This window comes from Monomorium pharaonis, chromosome 5, assembly GCF_013373865.1.
Source record: "Monomorium pharaonis isolate MP-MQ-018 chromosome 5, ASM1337386v2, whole genome shotgun sequence".
Classification (NCBI taxonomy): Eukaryota; Metazoa; Arthropoda; class Insecta; order Hymenoptera; family Formicidae; genus Monomorium; species Monomorium pharaonis.
Genome location: NC_050471.1, coordinates 12,424,596 through 12,448,316, shown reverse-complemented (window position 1 = coordinate 12,448,316; position 23,721 = coordinate 12,424,596). Strand labels below are relative to the sequence as shown.

General features: G+C 32.6%; 1 protein-coding gene across 2 annotated transcripts in view; it reads right to left on the bottom strand.

Moving 5' to 3' along the window:
* LOC105834820 (acyl-CoA:lysophosphatidylglycerol acyltransferase 1) overlaps positions 1-23,721 on the bottom strand; it is a 121,121-nt gene that overhangs the window by 77,419 nt on the left and 19,981 nt on the right. Inside the window, exons 2-3 of one of the 2 annotated variants that reach the window (XM_036287624.1) lie at positions 2,320-2,537; positions 2,025-2,263 (exon numbers count right to left, since the gene is read on the bottom strand). In XM_036287624.1, coding sequence (XP_036143517.1) covers positions 2,025-2,263; positions 2,320-2,537 — 457 coding nt within the window. The remainder of the gene's footprint in view (positions 1-2,024; positions 2,264-2,319; positions 2,538-23,721) is intronic. The other variant, XM_036287625.1, reaches the window with a different exon arrangement.

Genomic DNA, 23,721 nt, shown 5'->3' with positions numbered 1-23,721 from the left:
ATATGTATGCCAATATTGACAACTTTCCTATAATTATATCTTTTAAAGATGATATGATTTAAGAGATCTACAGACAAAAATATGCAATTTTATTATTTATCTCTAGCACTACAATTGTTGTATTCTTGAATATACACAATTAAAGTTTTAATTACAAAATTGTTTACAATTTTAAATTCCAAATAAATTTTAAAATCAAAGAGTAAAATCAAAAACAGCTAAAATTTTGCCTATTTTGAGGTCCGTAATTTTGGATCCTAGTTGTAACCTAAATAAGCTTATAAAAAAATTGATTACAGAAAAATTTCAAGTTGAGCGTACTTACTGTTTCGAAGATATAAACGGTTGTAAGCAACTATTTTTAATTAATTCATTAAGACTTATGACTAAATCAACAAGACTTAATAAGACAATAACAATTAAAAAAACAACAAAAATATGAGAAAATATTTCTGATAAAAATCACTTTATAAAAATAAATTTTGTAACTAATTGTTATAAATATTAAAAATTGATTGTAGAAGAAAACTAATTACGCCATTCGATTCTATGGAAAAAATTATTGAAAAAAACATGCATAGCTTTTTTTAAATAGTACTCCGCTGATGCAAAAAAATAATAAACAATATAAATTATAGAATTCGTTCTCCATGAATATTATTGAGCTTTTATTAAACCTTGATGGTCTAGCCACAGATTAATAGACAGATAGCCAATGATTCGGGTTAACGCGAGACCAGCATTTCTGTATTTTTGTTATCAACAGACTTTGCCCCTAGGTTCGCATCCAAGCCATTTGACCACAAAACAAGTAAGACCCAGTTCCATAACTTAATTTAACTAAAGTTTAATTAACACCATTATCCAATTAACTAATTGATAAGCAACTTATCTAATAGAAGAATGTGTTTTATATAAAATAATGGTCAAATAGCTTGAATTGAAACTTAGGGGCAAAGTCTGTCGATAACAAAAGTACAGAAATGCTGATCTCGCCTTAACCCGGACCATTGACTATCTGTCTATTAATCTGTGGTCTAGCTATGAATCTTAATAGGTTAATAAAGAATACTACTTTAACTCTTTACATCTTCAAAACAAAAATAGGTAGCTAAAAAGAAAAGTTTTTCTGTGATCTACGTCTCATCATAAGCTATCCACAATTTAGTTCACAATTTGATCATGGGGTCTCAAAATAGGCGATTTTTGGTTCAAAATCGCCCATTTTGAGGCTCCTTTATTGGGTAAATATTTATATAAAAAAACAAACATAAAAAAAATGGTAAAAGATCTTATATGACTTAAATGTTATAAATGCACGATTTGGCCAATTATTAATCGTGCTCATTTTTAATATTAGACACAATTAATCTGTTTAAAAGTTGTTACCCTTTATTAATTCGCAAAAGTTTTGTAGAATATATTTAATACAACTACAGGACTAAAAAAATAAATTTAAAATTATTATAGGCATGCACAATTTTATTTAAAGCAAGGTATAAAAGAAATATATGCATTTTTTCTATAAATAAATACCGTAAATAAACGTTTTTATATATTTATCAATAACCTAATACTTAGCTTCGTTAATTTAATAATTTCAAAAATATTGTATTTAATATTTTGTATATTACAATAAAATAATTTATACAATTTTTAAAATACTTTTTGCGCAATAAAAAAACTAATATAATTTTATGCTTCAAAAAATTACATATAACTAAAAATGTTTGCTAAAAACGATGTAATACGAAATTACGTTTATGATAAAAATTAATTGCAATTTAAAATATAAAATAAAAATCACGATATATATCATGTTTCCTTAAGAAAGAAGAAAGTTTTCCTTGCAATTAATAATTTTATAAATCGCACATCTAGGTAAAATGTTATCTTTAAATTATAGAAAAATATTTAGAACAATTTTCAATTCATTTGTATACAAATTAGTACCAAATAAAAATAAAAATAAATGGTACACATTTAGCAATTTTGCCCTTTTTAAGAAAAAACTTTACACTTACCGATACAATGAAAAAATCTTGATGTAATATAGAAACTATCCCAAAATTAGTAAATTTGAACACTCTATCCATTATCCACATTAAATTAGGTAGAACATTTGGTTTGGCATTAAATGTTGTCATTAATATAGGAACATCACCAGTGCTCTGATGATTTGCTATAACTAATGTTTTTTCACTGATAATCTTCTGTATGTCATCACCTTGCTCTATTACTGTTAAACAAAAGAGTTTATTCTCTTTAAATTTAAGGAGCCATTTTTGTCCAATTGTACCCTCATTTATTCGTACTTACTGTCGTAACCTGCAGACCAAGTCCACATTGACACCATCGCCAACAACCAATGAAAAAATAGGCCTTCGATTCGCCAGTAAACTTGAGGTTGATATATTTTTACAGGAAACAATAACATCATCCATATTACATATGTCGGTATGCAATAGACATTGTTTAATATCACAAATGTCGTCCGTGCGACACATTTCAATAAAGTCACTATGCTGCTGATTATTCTGCAAGATATACACATTTTAAACAAATTTATTTATAAGTTTTATTGATAATAAACTATTATTAACTTTTAAGATTAAGTCTATTAATATTCCGGATTAAGATTTATTAAAAAAGCAAGTACAGCATACTGTTACCAAGGATAGGAAAAGTTACATAAAGTAATTTTTCTCATCCTTGGTAACAGTATGCTATACTTGCTTTTAGTAATTTTTTAATAAAAAAATAAAAAAATAATTACTTATTGTTACTTGTTAATGGTTACATTTAGCAGACTCAACAGTTGAGCAACATTACTAAATTTTCCACTGAATAATGCCGTTGATTTGTTGATTCTATAAGTTAGAATCAATCATGTTTGAATGCTACTGAGCTGTTGAGTCTAAATGCGCCCATTGTTACAAAGTTAACAAGTAACTACCATTATTCATTGCCACGGACTACAGTGCCCAAATTCTAGCGGCAATGCACGTTTGCAGCGAAGAAAACTGACATATTTGTCTCTTGAATCGAATATAAAATTCGTACTTCCATACATGTGATATGAAAGACAGAGGCATTCGCTTTGACGTCACGGACATAGTTCATGTTACTCGCTTATAACACACAACAAACGTGGGCATGTTACAGATATATATCTATGGCTGGTGTTCATAATTGAATCTTATTTCATGATTATCTTAAGTAATGTCTTAAGATGTTAATACTTTGTGATTGATTGATGACATCTTAAAACAGTACTTAAAGGGTAACACCACCCTTAAGGTCCTAAAATGATTACCTAAGTTTGGAAATTTTTTGTGGGCAAATAGATTTATTAAAAAAAATATATAAACCATTTTATTATACACATATATATAGTGTTTAGGTTAATTAATTGTAGGTTGAAGTATTAGACTTAATTGAGTTTCTAAAATAACAGTTATGGTTTATTAATTAACAAGTTAACTTAGCCTAAGTATCTGCAAGATAATCCCTTACCTGAAATAACAGAAACAACATTTAAAGCTTTTACTTATACAATATTCTTTTATAACACTTGTGAAACCAGAGCTTAATATCGCCATATGTTTTCGTCACACTTAACTGCTATCATCACAAGTTACTTTACCGACAAACCTTAAAAGCGCGAAATATAGCAGTGTCCAGAAAGTCGTATACTGGCTTACACACACATTAGATTATTTTAAAAGTTTTTGTTTATTTATAATTGTTAAAAATGGCGGCATACTGGCACACTTCCACAAACGCACGTTTTCTAATTTACGTGCAATGCTATTCTTACAATTTTTATCTGATTAACTTAAAATTTCAATTTATAATTTTCTTCTATTCATCACACAACAAAGTACGTAGAGTTTTTACAAACTCTTTTTACAATAATAATTTGTTTATCTAAATTTCAACTATAAAAATGTACTTTTTCTAAAAATAGCTGCTAGAAAAAGTAGATATTTTTTTTAACAACTACGTATTTTGTAATCTCAATCAATAGAAAATAAGAGTTTAAATTTTTATCCTAGGATAAACCATTTTTAAAAAATCTTGCACGCAAAATATTTTCAAAGAAGTGTGTTTGCGAAAGTGTGCCAGTATGCCGCCATTTTAAATAATTAAAAATAAATAAAAATTTTTTCAAATAACTTAATATGTTTATAATAAAGTAGTTTACATTTGTTTTTTCAATAAAGCTATTCATTTGCACAAAAAATTCCTAATTTAGGTAATCATTTAAAGTCTCAAGGGTGGTGTTACCCCTTAAAATGATCTCAAATATACGTTTCGACTGTAAATACTGGCCTATGTGTGCGCCACTAAAAAACAATATAGCGAAAAGTAGTCCGCCTTCTTGTCGTAGGTTTGACTTGACACCCCATTCTTACACAAACTAGAACTTTAAGGGTAAGTTCCCACCAAGCACGTCATACGTCGCGTCATCTCTATACTATTGGATTATTCCATTGTATTATCCTATTGTATCGTCAAATACAATAAAATGATCCAATAAAATATATAACGCGACGCGTGACGCACTTAGTGGAAACTCATCCTATGTTGATATGCATAATCGATTCTTATTTCGAGACCATCTCACGTAATATCTTAAAATACTAATACGACTCTGTGATTTGTTAATAACATCTTAAGACAATATTTAGAATAATATTAAATATAAAATTTGACTATAAATATCAGCCTTAGACTCGATCCCTCTATTTCTTAGTCCGTGCTCATTACCAATTCTCAAAAGTAATTAATTACCATCGCCATTACTTAAAAAATAATGCTTTGTTATTCTTTCTGTTATTTTTTAATACTAAAACAAGATTAAATAAAAAACTTGTAAAATACTTTTTAATTAAAAATATTAACCAGTTGTGATCACATCTCCAAATAATTTCATAATGGTCACACAGGATCCATTGGATCCCAACGTAGAAAACCAGTTGTCATTTTCCAACTATTCAAAATTTGGTTTGAAAATTTTTACTAGACATATTTGAAGGTCTTCTATTTATAATCCAACAATTGTTTTAAATATTGTTGTAATTAATATTTTAACATAAGAAGAATAAACAAAAAATTTCTGAAGAAATTGACCTTTTAACAAAAATATTCATAAAATTTTTAATTGTCGATGTTTTACAAAATAAGTTTATCATTGTATTCTCGAGACAGTATGTTTTCAAATAAAAATTAGCTAAATAGTGGGTTTCGAAAAAAATGTATTTTAAAATTTAAAGTGAAAAATTACGACAAAAATGTAAACTCAGAGATAATTTATAGGAAGCAAAATAGGGTAAATAAATTCTTTTTAATTTAAATTTTTATTAAAAATATGTAAAAAAACATTATTTCAGTAGAAAAAAAGCTATTATTCTCTGTCACCGTAATCAATACAAATAAATACGGTGTTTATCGCACATCGTACGATAGCAAGAACACTGCATTTTTGTGTATCTGTCTTTTCTTTTTCTCTTCATTTTCGTTTTTCTGCCTCTTCATTTTCGTTTTTCTGCCTCTTCTTTTTCGTTTTTCTTCTCTTTCGCTTTAATGACATTAAGATCACACGGGGTCCGCTAGATCCCACAAAAAAACACGTTTGAACAAATCAATGACTACAAGCTAACTGACGCTTTGCTGAGCTTTGTGGCCGTTGTAAACATATAGTAGTACCTTCGAGTAACTGCAGCACCACAAATTCGATTTTAAATTTCATGTTTAGAGATACGTACTCGTAAACTTAGCGTAAAGTCCTTTGGGCCCTTAGTGACCACAACGGGTTAACTAAAGCAATAAATTTTTTTTAATTTCTGAAATTAAAAAAAATTTCAAAAACAAAATTTTAAAACTTAAAATATAAATAATAAATTTTTGGTTAATTAAAAAAGAAAATTTTAAAAAGGGCCAATTTAGGCCTTTAAATGCGAGAAATACTATTCTATGTAGATCTTGACCTTCTAAATAAAAATTTAAATTAAAGATTCATACTAAGAAATATTTAAAAAATTAAACAAGAATATGCTTTATAAAAATTTGATTGACGTAAATAAAAATTAATCAATTTAGAGAGTATAACGTAACAAATTAGTTTAATTAATTTTTTTCAATTAATCAAAATGTAAAAAAGTCAAATTATAAAAAAATTCAAAAAAATTTTTTAAATAAAATACAATAAATTAAAAACTACAAAACATGAAAAGAAAACAAAAAATAAAACCAATCTCATCGCATATTCGTTGTTCCGAAATTTGGCAAAAAATGAGATTAAAAAGTTAATAAAAGATTAAGTCATTTTAGTTACCTTTTTTATGATGTGCTATTATCTAATAAACAGTTAATCGGATTAATCGGTTTGTTTGTTAAGTAACATTATAAAATAATAATCAGGGGGCAATAGATAATTAAATATACAGAAATCTCCCCTTTACTCCTCTCTTTAACCCTTCTCTTCAAACACGCCTTTTATTTCAACGAATACATTTTTGTGGTAATCCTGTCATTCAATTTTATGTAATTTATCTAAGTTTCTTCTCTCTTCGCACTCGCAAGTAACACTACTTAACTGTCAATCACCGATCATTTTGGAATTTTGCACACTTATAAAGCATCAAAAAACATTAAACCCGTGTTTTTTTGTTTCGACAAATAAAGTATTTTAAGGACGAAAACCATCCCTTAAATGTATAAACCATCCTCTATTTATTCAGAACTCCCTTACACATAATCTCGAAGATTTGCCTAGTAGGAGGAATAGTTCTAGATAAAAGTTATGGGACTGATGAAAAGTCATTTAACTGACCTTCCCTTGACCTTGAAGATTAAATCTCAAAGTCAAAAGAGGTTAACGCTAACATTTCAGTATACAAAACATCTTAATTCATTTTCATGATTATTTTTCTGCATATTTGGTTCACACGTAGTCACTAATCATAATTTGTATTTTGTTAGAAACTTTCTTGGCAGAACAGCGATAGCATTTTATTGAGCAATTCATAAGTATAGGAGTGCTAAATAAATAGAGAGCGTTTATACATTCAAGGGATGGTTTTCGTCCTTAAAATATTTATTTGCCAAAATATTTATTTGCCAGAACAAAAAAACACGGGTTTAATGTTTCTTGATGCTTCACAAGTGTGCAAAATTTCAAAATGATCAGTGATTGACAGTTGGGTAGTGTTACTTGTCAGTTACTTACATCTTCCATACACACATAAAATATACCTCATCCCTACTTTTCTTTTGCTCATAATAACTCACATACGTTTTATGGTTTCATACATCACCCAAATTTCTATAAATACATCATGTTTTTACTCAATTTTCGAAGTGTTCTCTAAAACAAATTTTTTAATAATTTTATCATATTCAAAAGATCAAAAACTACAAAAAACACTATTTCTTTTGCTCACACCTATTGGGGGCTAAAATCAGCCCTTTTTTAAATTATCCTCCTTTATTAATCTTTAGAAGCCGGTGTGTCCCATATATGAGCCACTAAACTACACATTTTTATTTTAAAAGACCGGCATTTTTCCATTAAAATTTCGAGTTTTTTTTCATGTAAAATTTATAACTTACATGGTCTATGTTATTTTTAGGCTTGTTGCTGGTTCATATAAGTAATCCAGTACAATATGACACTGTAATCCAGTACAATATGACAGATACTAGAAATTTTCCAAAGGACTATGCTCAGTTTGTTTTTTTATAAAAAATTGGGCCCCGAGTGAACAGCAATGAGACATGGCTGGAATTATAGGGCATCAAAAAAAAGATTAAAATTTTCCATGTACACTATCTTCTAACAAATCCTTTAAATACTATAGCGAAAGTTTGCGATTATAATCCTGTACCACTGGTCTTGTCCAAGTTTTCTGCGTCCAGGGCATCTTCCCGTAGTGACGGCGGTATCGGATTGTACCAAAACCATTAAAATAGTATATCTAAAATGTACTTAGTTTAGTTCATTAATCCGGCTAAGTCCCTAAACACGATGTATGCCGTCATGTCAGAGAAACTTGGATATTGTTCTTCTAACATTCAACAAAGTTCAATTAGGCAATTAAAACGTTTTGTTTCAATCCTTTAAACTTCAATGTTTTTAAGAATTGTTGATCACAATTTCGATAATCTGGCCTCAAAATCATGTTCAATAACATCAAAAACTCCTAGAAACACCAAAATACAACTTTTGAAAATTTTTATATCATACCAGAGTGGCTCATATGAGCCAGCAACATACTTGGAAATTGTGTGCAAGATGTTAGTTGTGTATATATATTTTATTTTAAAAAATCAAAATTTTAAAACAAAAATACCTCTAAAGGTTAATTCTAGGCTGCCACACTGGGTCAACATGGATTTGAACTGATGATTTATTAATAAAATATTGTTACGTGCGAGCTCACGTGTGTGAACGCGAGCTTTATTTTAAAAAATCAATATATCGATTTCCCTCGTCAGCTGACGGATGTCACTTCGTTTTGAAGTTGTTTGTTTGTTTTGTTTTGGTTCTCGGTTTTGAGCTGTCAAGCCAAGAGTTACCGCTTTCTTGTGCTTTTAATAAACCACTTTCTTTAACGAAACAAGTTGCCTTATTTCGTGTGCGGGCGAGTGCTCGGGAGTGCGCGAGCGTGTACTGTGCAAGCGTGTGCGAGTGCGCGGCACGGAAAGCGTTACATTTTTAGACGCTCGTCCGGAATCGGACGAGTGAACGAGCCTCGCGTTAAGAAGAAACGTAATTCTCATGTCAATAACGCACTCTCCGAGAAAGACCCGTTCTCAGCAACTGATGTCGGTTCCCGCGGAAGGGAATGCTGAGATGAGTTCCACGTCGGATGTCACAGGAATGGGATCAACGGCGGCGGAGACGGGGTGTTCTCTTCAACGCACGCCAGCGAAGAGGAGGCGCGCTGAGGTTTCGGAGCTTCCTGCGGATGCAGCAGCGCCGGAGTTTCAAGCTGTTTCGGAAGTACTGCGGCAAATGCGCGAGGAGCAGGCGGAAATCCTGCAGGCGCTGCGTCGTCGAGATGAGGAGGTATAGTGTCTACGCGAGACTGTGCAGCATCTCCAAGGCGTGGGCGTAGTGCAGGAGCGGCTACAGGAAACCCAGCTAAATCCCTCTAATAATTTTCTTTCTCGCGGAGACGGGAGGGCGGAAAGCCTTTCGGAGGGAATAATTCACGCAGGGCTCGGATACAAATTAAAACCGGATACGTACGACGGAACGATTTTGTTGCGTGAATCCTTTTCCAATTTAATTTTATTGCGAACGCGAATTCGTGGAGTGATTCGGAGAAGACGTTAGCTCCAGTTAGCTCTCGTTTCAAGTCTTAGAGGGAAGGCGCGTTTAGTTTTGGAAGCCTTGGAAAATTTCAATGGACTGGAATTCGGGGAGCTCGTCTCGAAATTGAAATGACGTTTCGGAGAAGGGTTAAATTCTTTAAATTCATATTCTTTTTTTACAAATCGGAAGCAAAAATTCGGTGAGAATTTTGCGACTTACGGAGCGGAGTTAGAAAAACTCGCGCGTTTAGCTTACCCCGAATGTCCTTTTGCGGGATAAAATCGCGTGTGCGCAATTTATTTCCTCGCTCGCGGACGGGTATGTAAGAAGAATTCTCCAGTTGGAGGGAGTTAATTCTTTGAAGCTCGCAATAGAAAGAACAAAAGCGGTTAAAATTATACAAGGGGATTTTGGTAAGCGGAACCGATTCTTTAAGGTGGAACGAAGGGGAAATTCTGATAAACCAAGCACGAGAGGGGAAGGAAAAAAGGGGATGAAGAAAAACAAAAAAATCCGTTGGGAAAGAAAAACGGGCGTTTCGGGGAAAACTTCAAGGAAAGAACGGGCGGGAAGGAGTGTTGGTTATGCGAGAAGGAAAGTCATTTCCGTTTTGAGTGTCCAGGAACCCAGCAAAATGCGGAGTAGTCAATCTCGCTGGGGTGAAGTCGGCTCGTATAAATAATACTCCGGAAAATTTGGGAAGGGAAAAATGTGTTAGTAAAGTTAAAGGAAATTCTCGAGATTTTTGTTTTAAAGGGAAAACGGACGGTAAAGATTGTTTATTTAGAATTGACACGGGCTCCGACGTTTCTTTGATAAATAGTAAATTTGTTGAAAAAGGAAAAAAAAACTCTTGAAAAAAATAGTTGTTTACGCTATCCTACTGGGGAGAAGGTTCTGATTTTATTTAAGGTCTGTATGAAAGTTCAGTTAAGAAAAATTTCGGAAGAAGTTTCATTGTTTGCAATCGAAATGAATGACGATTGTTTGTTGGGTGCAGATTTCTTAAGAATGGTGAATTTAAGATCAATTCTTGGGGAAACTTTTGGTTTAGGAAAATCCGGAAAAGAAAAAATTTTGAATTGTGGTCGGATATAGAATTTTTCAGAGGAAATTTCTGAAATTTTGAAGGGAATCTATAGGAGAAATTCAGAAAATTTGGATGAGAAGCAAAAAGAAATTTTTATTGATTTTTTAAAGGAATATGAGAATGTTTTTACGGAAAACATTGCAGCTGGAAATTGTGATGTTGCTCATGAAATCGATGTAGGAGACTCTCTTCCCATTAAGTAGGTTCCGCGTCATGTCCCACTTCTTTTAAGGACGGAAGTGAACGAAATTTTAGAAGAAATGAAAAAACAAGGAGTAATAGAAGAGTCACATAGTCCGTAGATTTCTCCAGCGGTTCTAGTTAAGAAAAAGAATAGGTCAATAAGATTCTGCGTTGATTACACAGTCACACACAAAAAAAAAAGTGGTTGGTCCGGTGGGCCAGACTAGTCAATCCTTATGTATTTTGACCCGCTGAATCCGAATTCAAGGTCAGAATTGCAAAGTTAGCTTGCATTTCCAAACCTTAAAAAAAAAATTTTTTTTTTCAAATGTTGGTCCGGCAAACCAGACTAATTTATTCTTATATATTTTGACCCGCTGAATCCAAATCCAAGGTCAAAATTGCTGAATTGGCTCATTTTTTCCTAACCTCAAAAAAATTTTTTTTTTTAATGTTGGTCCGGCGGACCAAACTAGTCTATCCTTATGTATTTTGACCCGCTGAATCCAAATCCAAAGTCAGAATTGCTGAATTAGCTCATTTTTTCTTAACCTCAAAAAAATTTTTTTTAGGTTAAGAAATGCGAGCTAACTTTGCAATTCTGACCTTGGATTCGGATTCAGCGGGTTAAAATACATAAGGATTGACTAGTCTGGCCCACCGGACCAATATTTAAAAAAAAAATTTTTTTGAGGTTAAAAAATGCGAGCTAACTTTGCAATTCTGATCTTAGATTTGGATTCAGCGGATCAAAATACATAAGGATTGACTAGTCTAGTCCGCCGGACCAACCACTTTTTTTTTGTGTGCCTGTGTAATTAAAAAAGACTTTTTTTTGTGGTTAGAAAATGCGAGCTAACTTTGCAATTCTGACCTTAGGTTCGGATTCAGCGGGTCGAAATACATAAGGATTGACTAGTCCGCCGGACCAACCACTTTTTTTTGTGTGTGCCTGTGTTATCGTAAGTTAAATTCCGTCACGGTAAAGAATCGTTTTCGTCTTCCTAGAATTGATGATATTTTAGATCAATTATCTGGAAATAGTTCGTTTACGACACTCGATCTTAAAAGTGAGTATTGGCAAATTAAAATTCGCGAGGAAGATAAGGAGAAGACGGCGTTCTCCATAGGAAGAAGTCTGTAGCAATTTACTGATGCCTTTTGGGTTATGTAACGCTCCTGCAACTTTTGAGCGAATGATGGAGAAAGTTCTTGAGGGAATTTTAAATAAAATCTGTTTAGTTTATTTAGATGACATTATTTTTGGAAAAAATTTTAATGAAATGTTAAAGAATTTACGTTTGGTATTTCAGAGACTGAAATTGTCGAATCTTAAAGTTAATCCAAAAAAGTGTATTTTCTTTGGTAGAAAGATAAAATATTTGGGCCATGTAATTTCAGCGGAAGGTGTTTCTACTGAGATCCTGAGAAGATTTCGACGGTTAGAAATTGGTCAGTTCCTCATAATAAGAAACAATTGCAAAGCTTTTTGAGTTTTTGTTCCTATTATCGGAGATACGTTAAAGGATTTTCTTCTTTAGCAAAATCTCTCTTTGTTCTTACAAAAAAACAGGTTAAATTTACTTGGGATGAGAAATGTCAAACTGCTTTTGAGAAATTAGAACTAGTTTTGTCTTCTTCACCTATTCTCTCTTTTCTTAAGGGGGAGGAGAAATTTGTTTTGGACACCGACGCGTCAAAAATCGGTATAGGTTCAATCCTTTCCCAGAGACAAGACGGTACGGAAAAAGTTATAGCTTATTTCAACGTGTTCTCAGTAAAGTCAAGAAGAATTATTGCATCACCCGTCGAGAACTTTTGGCTATAGAGGACTCTTTAAAATCTTTTCGTCATTATTTGTTAGGTCGGAAATTTATTATTCGAACGGATCATATTTCCCTTAGATGGTTTATATTGTTCAGAGACCTTGAGGGGCAATTAGCTCGTTGGCTTGAGGAACTTCAGGAATATAATTTTGAGGTAGTGCATCGCAACGGAATAGTTCATAAAAATGCTGATGGCCTCTCAAGACGAGAGTATGAGGCCAAAGGCTGTATTTATTGTGAGAAGATTAAGAAAAAATTTGCTAAAGAAACGGTAAATACTGTAGCTAGAATTATTTTAACTAAAGAAACTCTTGAGGAATGACGTAGGGATCAAATGGAAAATTCTAGTATTTCTTTGATCTTGCAAAGCAAAGAAATGGAAGTACGTCCTTCTCGTACGGAGTTAGTCCCAAAGAATGTTTCGGCACAGCTTTATTGATCTTATTGAAAAGCCTTAGTCCTTAAAGATGGAGTGTTATATAAAAAATGAGATGCACCTAATTTGAAGTCGAGGATATTTCAATTGTCCCACGTAAACGAATTGAAGAAATTCTTAAGGAGGCTCATGGAGCTTCTGGTGGTCATTTTGGAGTAAATAAGACTTTGGAAAAAATCCGCAGGCGTTTTTATTGGGCTACTTGCAAACAAGATGTTGAGAACTGGTGTAAAACTTGTGAGTTTTGCGTTTCGAAGAAAGGTCCTTCAGATAAAGGAAAATCCCCTTTACAAATTTACAATGTGAGTTCACCTTTTGAAAGATTACAGATGGACATTCCAAGTCCACTTCCTAAATCTTCTTCTGGTAATAGATTTCTTTTGGTTGTGGTGGACTGTTTTACAAAATGGGTAGAAGCTTTTCCTCTTAGAAACATGAGAGCTAAAACGATAGTTGAAGCTTTTTGTTAATGAAGTAATTTCTCGTCATGGGGTTCCTCAAAAGGTCCATACAGACCAAGGAAAAAATTTTGAGTCGAAGTTATTTAGGGAGTTGATAATTCTTCTTGGAATTAGAAAAACAAGGACCACGGCTTTACATCCTCAGTCCGATGATCAAGGGTGCATTCCGATATTCATTGCCAGTACTGACAGTGCTGTAAGTGCGTCCCAAAATGCGCTGCAGTAAACTTTCGAGGAACTTGTAAAAGCGTGTGACGTTATAGATTTTGTCGTCACTTCCTGCTTTCGTTACTGCAATTGGCGAGATAAGGCATTCGCAGTGCAGTACTGTGATTGCCGTTCCGTTATAGGGCGAAGAAAGTATTATAAGCAATTACGGAACGCATCGCCAACACTGCTTTATGACGTCACGTTGTCAGTACTGGCAGTGAATATCGGAATGCACCCTAAGTTGAGCGTTAACATCGTACGATCATCAATTACCTTGCCAAATATATTTCGGAAAGTCAAAGAGATTGGGATCGTTGGATTCCTATGTTCCTTTTGGCGTATAGGTCTTCGAGGCATGAGTCTACCGGAGCAACTCCAGCAGAGCTTTATTTGGGTAAGGTTCTAAGACTACCGCTGGATTTATCAATAGGTTATTCTCCGAATACAAATCTTAGGACTGTTGATGAATACATAGATAGTTTAGAAGAAAGTTTAAAGAAAATTCGTGCAGGAGCTAGGAATCTTAGGTCTTCTCGGATAAAAGCCTGGTATGATCGAAAAGCTAGAGATCTTCTTTTTCAAGAAAGGCAGAAAGTCTGGTATTTAACCCTCGAAGAAAGCTCGGAAAAGTTCCTTCAAAATGATTGGGAAGAACCCTGATTGTTAAAAAAAGGAGTGATGTTTTCTGTATCCGTAGGTCGCTGAGGCATAGAAAAAAGTTGTTCATGCAGACAGGTTGGCTCCTTTCTTGGAAAGAAAATAGGCTTGTAGAGCGGTCGAAGCCCAAACCCTTATACGTTCTTACATCCGCACACATTCACACATTTACAAAACTAGTTTTAATGTTAATGTTTTTATTCTGCTTTTAAAATGTTTTGTTTTCAGAATTAGTTAATTTTGGATACGAAGTTGTACGTCCGTTCGAGAAGCAACTCAAATTTGATTTCTTGGAGATTTAAAATTGAAGTCCGTCTCGCTCACGGTTTTTGAGCATGGTTTTTCCGTGAGACAAAGGGCAAATGCCGAGACGGGGACTTGGGAGTCCTTTGGGACTGAAGGGGTCCACGTGGTTTATCCCCCCCTCCCTTGTCCGAAGAGCAAAAGAGAAGGGCGCAAGACTCTTCAAGAGGAAGAGAAACGCGTACAATTTCGTCAATAAGAAGGTCTCAGCGAAAAACTGCAGAATGATAGTCACCATTTGGAAAGCCTTCCATTTCCTGAAAGAGGGTGACAGGATATTCGCGAGTAGAAGAAAGTTCGGGTTGAATGCAGCTCAGAAACCCTTGGCATCAGCTGAGGAAGAGCAGGAAGCATCAAGAAACCTAAGACTACAAGCTGAGCTTTATTCAGAAAGAGCCCCTCAATTGTCGGGACGACAATTTTGAAGAGGAGAGGAAGTGTTACGTGCGAGCTCGCGTGTGTGAACGTGAGCTTTATTCAGAAAAATCAATATATCGATTTCCCTCGTCAGCTGACAGATGTCACTTCGTTTTGAAGTTGTTTGTTTTGTTATGGTTTTCGGTTTTGAGCTGTCAAGCCGAGAGTTACCGCTTTCTTGTGCTTTTAATAAACCACTTTCTTTAACAAAACGAGTTGCCTTATTTCGTGTGCGGGCGAGTGCTCACGAGTGCGCGAGCATGTGCTGTGCAAGCGTATGCGAGTGCGCGGCGCGCATTTACAAAGCGTTACATTTTCTTTTGTCAAACTTGGAAATGTAAACTCCTAATGCTATCTAAAATCAATTTCAGATATCTACTATAGATAGAGACGCTTGCCCAAAAGAGGGAAGTATCAATGTCTGTTGGACAGCTGTTGGAGGGATACGATGGGTCACTGCGACCCAGGTGTGATAAGGAAGTCAACCGATAATTAACCCGTGTCCACAACCAAATTTATCTACGTTATTACATAACCGGAGTACCCAGGTCACTATCGAAATTTCGTCCGTAAATGCTTCGTAGCATAGAATTTGCTCTTTCGAGATAATACTCGACTGTTGCGATGTATAAAAGAGACACCCTTATCATATAACCTCCTTTAACTCACAAAAGGGGCTTTGAATAAATTTAGTCAGCTAACCGCGCGGCCCTAACACACTATGGTCATTTATTCTTCGAGTATGTATAATTGTGATTTCAAGCTGCAAATTGGAGAAATAAAATGTATCGATGTACAGGTAACTTAAACGTACTGTTACAATAAGATTGTCTAAGAAAAGCATTTTTAGCTTTTGTTAAAAATACATTTTTAATAAATATCACTTGAAATTTAAAATAAGACAACAGAGGAAAGTTTGTGAACATACACTGTAGATTCGAAGAAATAAAACAAGCAAATTAGCTTAGTATATATCGACCTTTGCATAGAAACACGCGTTTGTTTAAATTGTTTAAAACGACTCAAGACTTTTCGCAATTATTGACTTATGCGCATTGACGTATGAGGTATATTTTATTTTTCAGTGTGTTTTCGTAAACTGAATAATATATTGTTCCATTTGTTGTAAAACTAAGCAAAAAAGAAGTTAAAAAATGATCAAAAGCTAAGTTTGTAAGATAAAAATTAAATTTTTTTACAATATTTTTTACCAGAAGAACACATGGCAAAATCTAATTTTGCATTTTTTGCATCACGTATTTGTTTTATAGAATGAGTAGTGAATAACAGGATTTGTATTTGAAACAACTATTAGACGACTCAAATGCAGAAAATTGGAATCGGATAGTGATGAGAAATAACGGCTTCAGCAATAGTCTAGCAGAATAAGACGTTTTGGGAGAAAAAATTGGTATCTCAGGTTTGACTGTGCGTAAAGCACAATTAATATGCGTAGATTAAAATAGGTACGTTTGCCACTCGCAAAAAGTTGAAGGTTATTGCAAAAGTATGGGTTGAAGTAAGAAAAAAGCAGTTTTTTGCTTGCGCCTCGTAAACTAAAAATGGAATGCAAAAAGTTTCAAATAAAAGTTGTAGGTATTAAGTATATCTACAATAATAAATTTGATTCATTAAGATCAGTCGATTAGATTGGTTGTAAAGTAGAAAAAACCATGAAACATGGCCGTTTCTTAAATTGTTTATAACTTTCTTAAAAATTAACTCAAACGTTTGAAATTAAAAAAAAATAACTTTATTACGATAAAAAAGTATACCAAATTTTATTTAAAAATATTAATAACTTTAGAGTTATATCAATTGTTTATCCGAAAAACGCTACACTAAAATTTAATTTCTACATTTTTGAGACCATGCACAATCCCAAACCAAAGCTTTTTTCTTTTCTTGGTAAGTTGCAGTATCATATATCGGTATTACAAAAGTGTGCAATGCAATTAAGTGCCTCAAATAAACATGTAAAAAACAAGCTAAATTAACAATAAAATAACTTTTGAAATATTAACGCTATCAAAATAAGATAAAATGCATTTAAAAAGTGCGATTTTTCTTTAAATTTAAAAAAAAGAACATTATTCAAAGTTGCTTAGAAGCCGTGATAATTTTTTTTATCACTTTTTTTAAATCACTTGCTACAATTATGAATATTAAGAGCTGAAATTTTGACAGCATCTTATTAAAAAGTTAAAGTGGTCTTTCCCAAAAATTGGAAGCGATTCATAAATATTAACCACTGTAAACGTGTTAACAAAAGCAGTATCAACTTGAGAGCGGCAGCCGGCGGCGCAGCGCGGACGCGCGTCGTCTGCTAGCGCGTAACCAGACGCGCGCGTACAAAATTGATCTGACGTGTACAAATTACTTTAATCATTATTTCGAAAACTAAGCGTCCTAGAAAAACAATTCTTTTATTTGGGCTATCTCGACGAGACAAGATTATGAGTTAAAAACTATTTTCTTATATTTCCTTAAATAAACATACTAATTTTTTTCTTTTTTTAATTACTTATTTGACGCATTAAATATGTATGAATAATTTATTTACCTATCCGACGTGAGCATATGCTGTATATTAATATCCCCACAAAAATTACTTTTAAAAAAGATAAAAAAACGCCAAGTATATGAGCGTAAAAAAACTCTCAAAAATGTATTTTTATACAAAACGTTCTCAAAAATGTATTCTTGTAAAAGAACAAAAAATATATTTTATTTACAAAAGTAATGATATAAAGAAAATGCGCCAACTATGAAAAAATAGATGTTCATACGAATTAGAACATCTACTTTTACAAATACTTATTTGTAAAAATTACAAATAAATATTTTAATACAAATAAATATTTTACTACAAAAACTTAGCGCCGCTAAACCGAATAATTTACAAGCTTTCTTTCTATTTCTTTTGTGTGTGCATCTGAATGTGTGTGTGCGTGTGTGTGTGTGTGTTTAATATATAACTTCGTTTATAGCAATTTTTTTAATCTCAATCTCTTATGCGTGCGTGCGTACATTCTCCCCCCCCTCTCTCTCTCACTCTCTCTCTCCCCCTCTCTCTCTCACTTTCTCTCTCTCTCTCCCTCCCTCCCGTCCTCTTTCACGTGCGTGTATAATGTTATACGTATATAACACCATTACGATTTCGATTGCAAAAAATTGTAATTTTTAATTATTATTTCAGTCTATAAGTTAAATTGTAAAAAAGCAATTTTATGTTAAAGCAAATTATTCGGTTTAGCAGCGCCAAGTTTTTGTAATAAAATATTTATTTGTATTAAAATATTTATTTGTAATATTTGTACAAATAAGTATTTGTAAAAGTAGATGTTCTAATTCGTATGAACATCTATTTTCATAGTTGGCGCATTTTCTTCATATCTTTACTTTTGTAGAGAAAATACATTTTTTGTTATTTTACAAGAATACATTTTTAAGAACGTTTTGTATAAAAATACATTTTTGAGGGGGTTTCTTGCGCGCGTATACTTGGCGCTTTTTTTACCTTTTTTCAAAAAAGGTAATTTTTATGGGGATTTCACTTATTTTGTATTGACAAGTATCTCATTTCTTTTTGCAATATATAGATATTTTTAAGACAATTTTAAATTTTAATTGTGAGTATTTCGGCAAAATTTGCTGTAACATCTGACAGTAAGTTGCGATCAACTTAAAATTTCATATACAAGCTTTCTAATGAAACTGCTTTAATTGTTTATTTAACTTAATATTTGCAATTGTGTCGCGGCTGCTCGTATTGGATTTTTCTTCTACATCATTAGAAAGCTTGTATATAAAATTTTAAGTCAATCGGAACTTGTTGTCAGATGTTACAGCGAATTTTGCCGATATTATTGACAATTAAAAAATAAAATAATATAATAATGGTTTATAAATAATTTTATAAATTAAAATATTATATATATATATATATATATATATATATATATACAGGGTGTTCCAGATTAACCGGAGAAGCCGGTATGTACGTATTCCTCATAAAAAACTGAGTCAAAATGTCAACAGCAAAATTTTGAGAAGTTAATAGTTTTCAAATGGTGCGCACTTGAAATGTTCCAACCACAGACCGTGAAGCTCGCGCTGTCAGGCGCGGTGCAACTAAGCGGCCGGCCGGGCGCTTTGACGAGTATCGCTAAACGGCATGATGCCGAATGACTATAGCACCGTATAAATCTGTAAAATCTCTATTAACATCTATTGCTGTATTCTTAAATCGAGTCCAATTTAATTGACAAAAAATATCAGTTGCAAATTCAATAAAACATCATTTATATCAATAAAAAATGTGTTTCTGAAATACTTTTTATGTATAAATAAATTAATAAATAAAATCAATATTAATTAAATTATTCAATCATATTAAAAACATTAGTCAAACATTTCCAAAACTTCTTTTCAAAAAGTCACAAACAATATTAGAAAACATTTACATTTAAAATTCGCATTTGATGTAAATAAATATTTTATACTTAGGAAATGAAATGAATGAAATTCCGAATTATTATATAAGAGGAAAAGAAAATAATACTGTGAAGGAATCAACATAAGCAAATAATAAATATTATTACTACAAATTACATTTTAGATAATATTTTAGAAAGTCTTAGAATTAGACGTGCTCAGCTTTGTATTGAAATGGCCATTTTGAACACCTATTCTAAGAGTTTCTAAAATATTATTCAAAATGTAATTTGTAGTAATAATACATATTATTTGCTGTACCAGTAATATACTAGTATATATACTATTATCAAGAAGGAGCGGCTTATCGTTTCTACATGAGAGTGAAACTAAAAAGGAGGTGTTAGAGCCCAAAGTGGCTTCTTATACTCTTTCTTGAAAAAAATAAAAATTGCTACTTATTATTTGCTTACGTTGATTCCTTCACAGTATTACTACCTTTTTCTCTCATACCATAATTCGGAATTTCGTTGATTTCATTTCCTAAATATTTAATTACATCAAATGCTAATTTCAAATGTAAATGTAAACATTTATACTTAAGAAATTGACCCTACTCGGTGGACCCAAGCCACACTGTCGCATAGAGAGGGAGAGAGAGAGAGAGAGGAATAGTTAAATCTTACTGTATCGACAATTTAGATACATTTTCGACCCATAACATTCAATCCTGTCGTTTGTAATAATAGCATTCTATCAACAAGAAAATCTGCAGCTTTCATGGAATTTGTTGCCATTAGTATTGTCTTGTATTTTCTTACGTCCTGTAAAACAATATTGCGTATTTCACACACAATTTCTTTATTATATTTTATTACATATTTTATATTAAAACTATCTACTTAAAGAAAATCAGTTACCATTAGTAAATCGCATATCTGCCTTTTGTGTTCAGGATCGATATCGTATGTAGGCTCGTCAAGAATGGGGATCTGTCAGAATTAATATTATAATAATTTTTAACACACACACACACACACACACACACACACACACACACACACACGCACGCACACACACACGCACAATTTAATAAGTTATTTTAAATTACGCAATATTGTTTTAATTTATATTTGCAGAATTTTTAAGATAAATTTATTTTTAATACCTCTATTGAATGCAAATCAGGGTGAACCATGAGATCCGTGGCTGGGATACTTTTGGAAATGTAATAATTATGCCTTTCACTGTATGCACGTCAACACGTCACTAACCACGAACTGTGAAATCACCGCCGTAAAATTCGCCGCGGATTAACCATTACATCGACAGGTGAATTCGACCGCCAATCAGGACACGTAATTTCTCGTTCTGTTCTTTCGCGGACACAAACATGCACTTTTTGTCAATTCTCGTGTCCCTGTCACGTTCGTAACCATCTATCGCGCGAAAAGCAAAAGTACAAATCCCCACCATCTGTCCCGGGCAACGACAATAATAAAAATGACTACGACGTTTCTTAAAAATTTTACTCTTGATGCGAAACTTTAAATCGCGATATCTTCGCTCATAAGTCACGTAGCGGATAAATAAAAACACTTTTGTTATATAAATCGGATGCAGACTGTCCATTAAGCTTATTTAGAAATCGATCGATTCAGCCATTATTGAGATCCGATAATCTACGCCGTAGATTCTACGGAATCTCGCAAACGGCATCGCGCGTAAATAGAGACACGGCAGTGCCTCGCGCGCGTATACTTGGCGCGAGGCACTACCGTGCCTCTTGATAATTTAACTTTTTTTTATTACTTTTATTGCAAGGAAGGTGTATGTTTTATATTTTTTTCACATAATTTAATGCAATTACCAAACATTTAAATTTAAAAAAAACTTAATGTTTTATTTATATTGCTATTAATTGCAATAAAGTTCTTTTTTTAATTTAAATGTTCGGTGATTGCACTAAAAATATAAAACGTACACATTCCTTAAAAAAAGTAATAAAAATATTATATTAACATACACCATATGCACATGTCGCATACGTAAATAAATTATTTATACATATTTAACACGTCAAATAAATAATAAAAAAGGAAAAAATTACTGTTTATTTAAAGAAATATAAGAAAATAGTTTAGCTCATTAATCTTGTCTAGAAATAGCCCAATTTTAAAAAATTGTCTTTCTAGACGCTTAATTCCAAAGATAATAATGACTAAAATAATTTGAACGCGCCAGATCAATTTTGTACACGTGCGCCCAGCCACACGCTAGCAAAAAACGCGCGCGCGCGGAGCCGCCGGTCGCCGCGCTTAAGTTGATACTGTTTTTGTTAACACGCTTACTGTGGTCAATATTTATAAATCGATTCAAATTTTTGGAAAATACTACTTTAACTTTTTAATAAAACGCTGTCAAAATTTCAGTTCTTAATATAAATAACTGTAGCAACAGTGATTAAAAAAAAAATTATCTCGGCTTCTAAGCAGCCTAGGAAGTTTTTTTTTAATTTAAAGAAAAATCGCACCTTGCAAATGCATTTTAATAGCGTTAATATTTTAAGTTGTTTTATTGTTAATTTAGCTTGTTCTTAACACGTTTATTTAAGGTACTTAATTGCATTACACACATTTTGTAACACCGATGTATGATACTGCAACTTTCTAAAAAGAGAAAAATCTTTTGTTTGGGTTTGTGTATGATCTCAAAAATGTAGACATTACTTCCAAAAAAGGGCTTCCGGATACATGCCACAGCTTGGTACAGCGTTGCACTGACGATTCGCAAACGTTGCAGTTTGCATCATCAGGGCTAAGAACTTCGATACTGAACTCTCTTCGATTGTGACCGTCCTTAGGAGAGGGGATGGGCGATTCGACCAATAATATTACAATTCATTGGCCTATCATTGATCAACTGATCAATCTTAATACAATATTGGCTAACTATATGCCAGTTAATATGTGCTACTTAAAAATGTTTTAATTAATCAATTAAAAAAACCGGGAGGACAGTATGCCAAATCAGGCTTATCTGATAACCTTTATCACGGTTAAAGTTATCGGGATATTTCAAAATCTCTAAACTTTCACAATATTGTCTGGTAAAGTAATCTTGAGAAAGAGTTAGCATTGTAGCTTTTTCGTATTGCACGGAGTGTCCACTCCCCATCCAGTGTTCGTCTAAGGCTGATTGAGAAAAGTGGTCGTATTTGGTACACCATTGATGTTCTTTGATTCGTGTACTGATATTCCTCCTGGTTTCTTCTATGTACACTTTTTCGCAAAAGCAAGGAATTTTGTATACACTTGGTGATTCTAAGCGTGGTCTCTAATCCTTCAGAATAGGAAGTAACTAAAAAATCTTCCTTCGTGGTTTGAAAATGACTTTTAAATTGTGTCTACGCACAATCTTGCAAATGCCTTCTGTCGTACCTTAAAGATACGAAAAGAAAGGCATTTTGTTCTCTTCCCTTTCTTTTCCTTCTTCTTCCTCTTCGTCCGGCATCTCGACGTTATTGCCTGCGTTCGAAAATAGTTTTAGTTGGTAGAATTCCCAACGCTGTGTTCGTTTTCTCCTAGCTAGAAGTAGTTGGAGAAATAGATGCATTTAGTGCAAATAGCAACGAAATATCTTAACAGGCGATAACGTACGCACGTGTTTTATGTAACTTACCTATGATTGTTGAAATTCATCAGTAAATTCAAGGTAATCTTTTTCTTTTGTTTAATAATACTTAAATGTAAAATAAAGTAAATGTAAAATATCATTAATAAATAAAAAGCAAGAGAAACATTAAAATTTCTCTTAATATCTTTTATTGAATGTGTGGTTGTGACGCATACATAAAATTTAACAAATTACTTAAAATAAAATATTTTTCTTAATGCAAATTCATAAATTATTACTTTTAATTATAATTACTTTTAATTATCGTATATATTGTTGAACAAGAAACGAAAGTCAGTAAAAGGAATATACAAATTTAATCAACATTATTATTATTTTGGAAAAGTTATTATAGAAGAATATTTTACTCGAAAACATGTTTGATTCTTCTAGTAGTTTATCGTCTAGTAACAGTGATGACGATGATGATGAATTACAAAATATCTTGTTCAGTAACAATACAGATGAAAGGAGAAACGTATCAAAAATAAAAAATTATTTGGAACACATTGTAGCAATTAAGTTATACAAATATTACGCTATCTATTTTTCGATACATTTATGTTCTACAAAATTATTTTAATTCTTGCACAATGAATTCATCAACAAATGCCTGCCAAAAAGCATTCTACATGCATCCTACTAGAATGTTTTTGACAGGAGGATGTTACTCCTAGAGTAACATTTATTCATCTATTGTA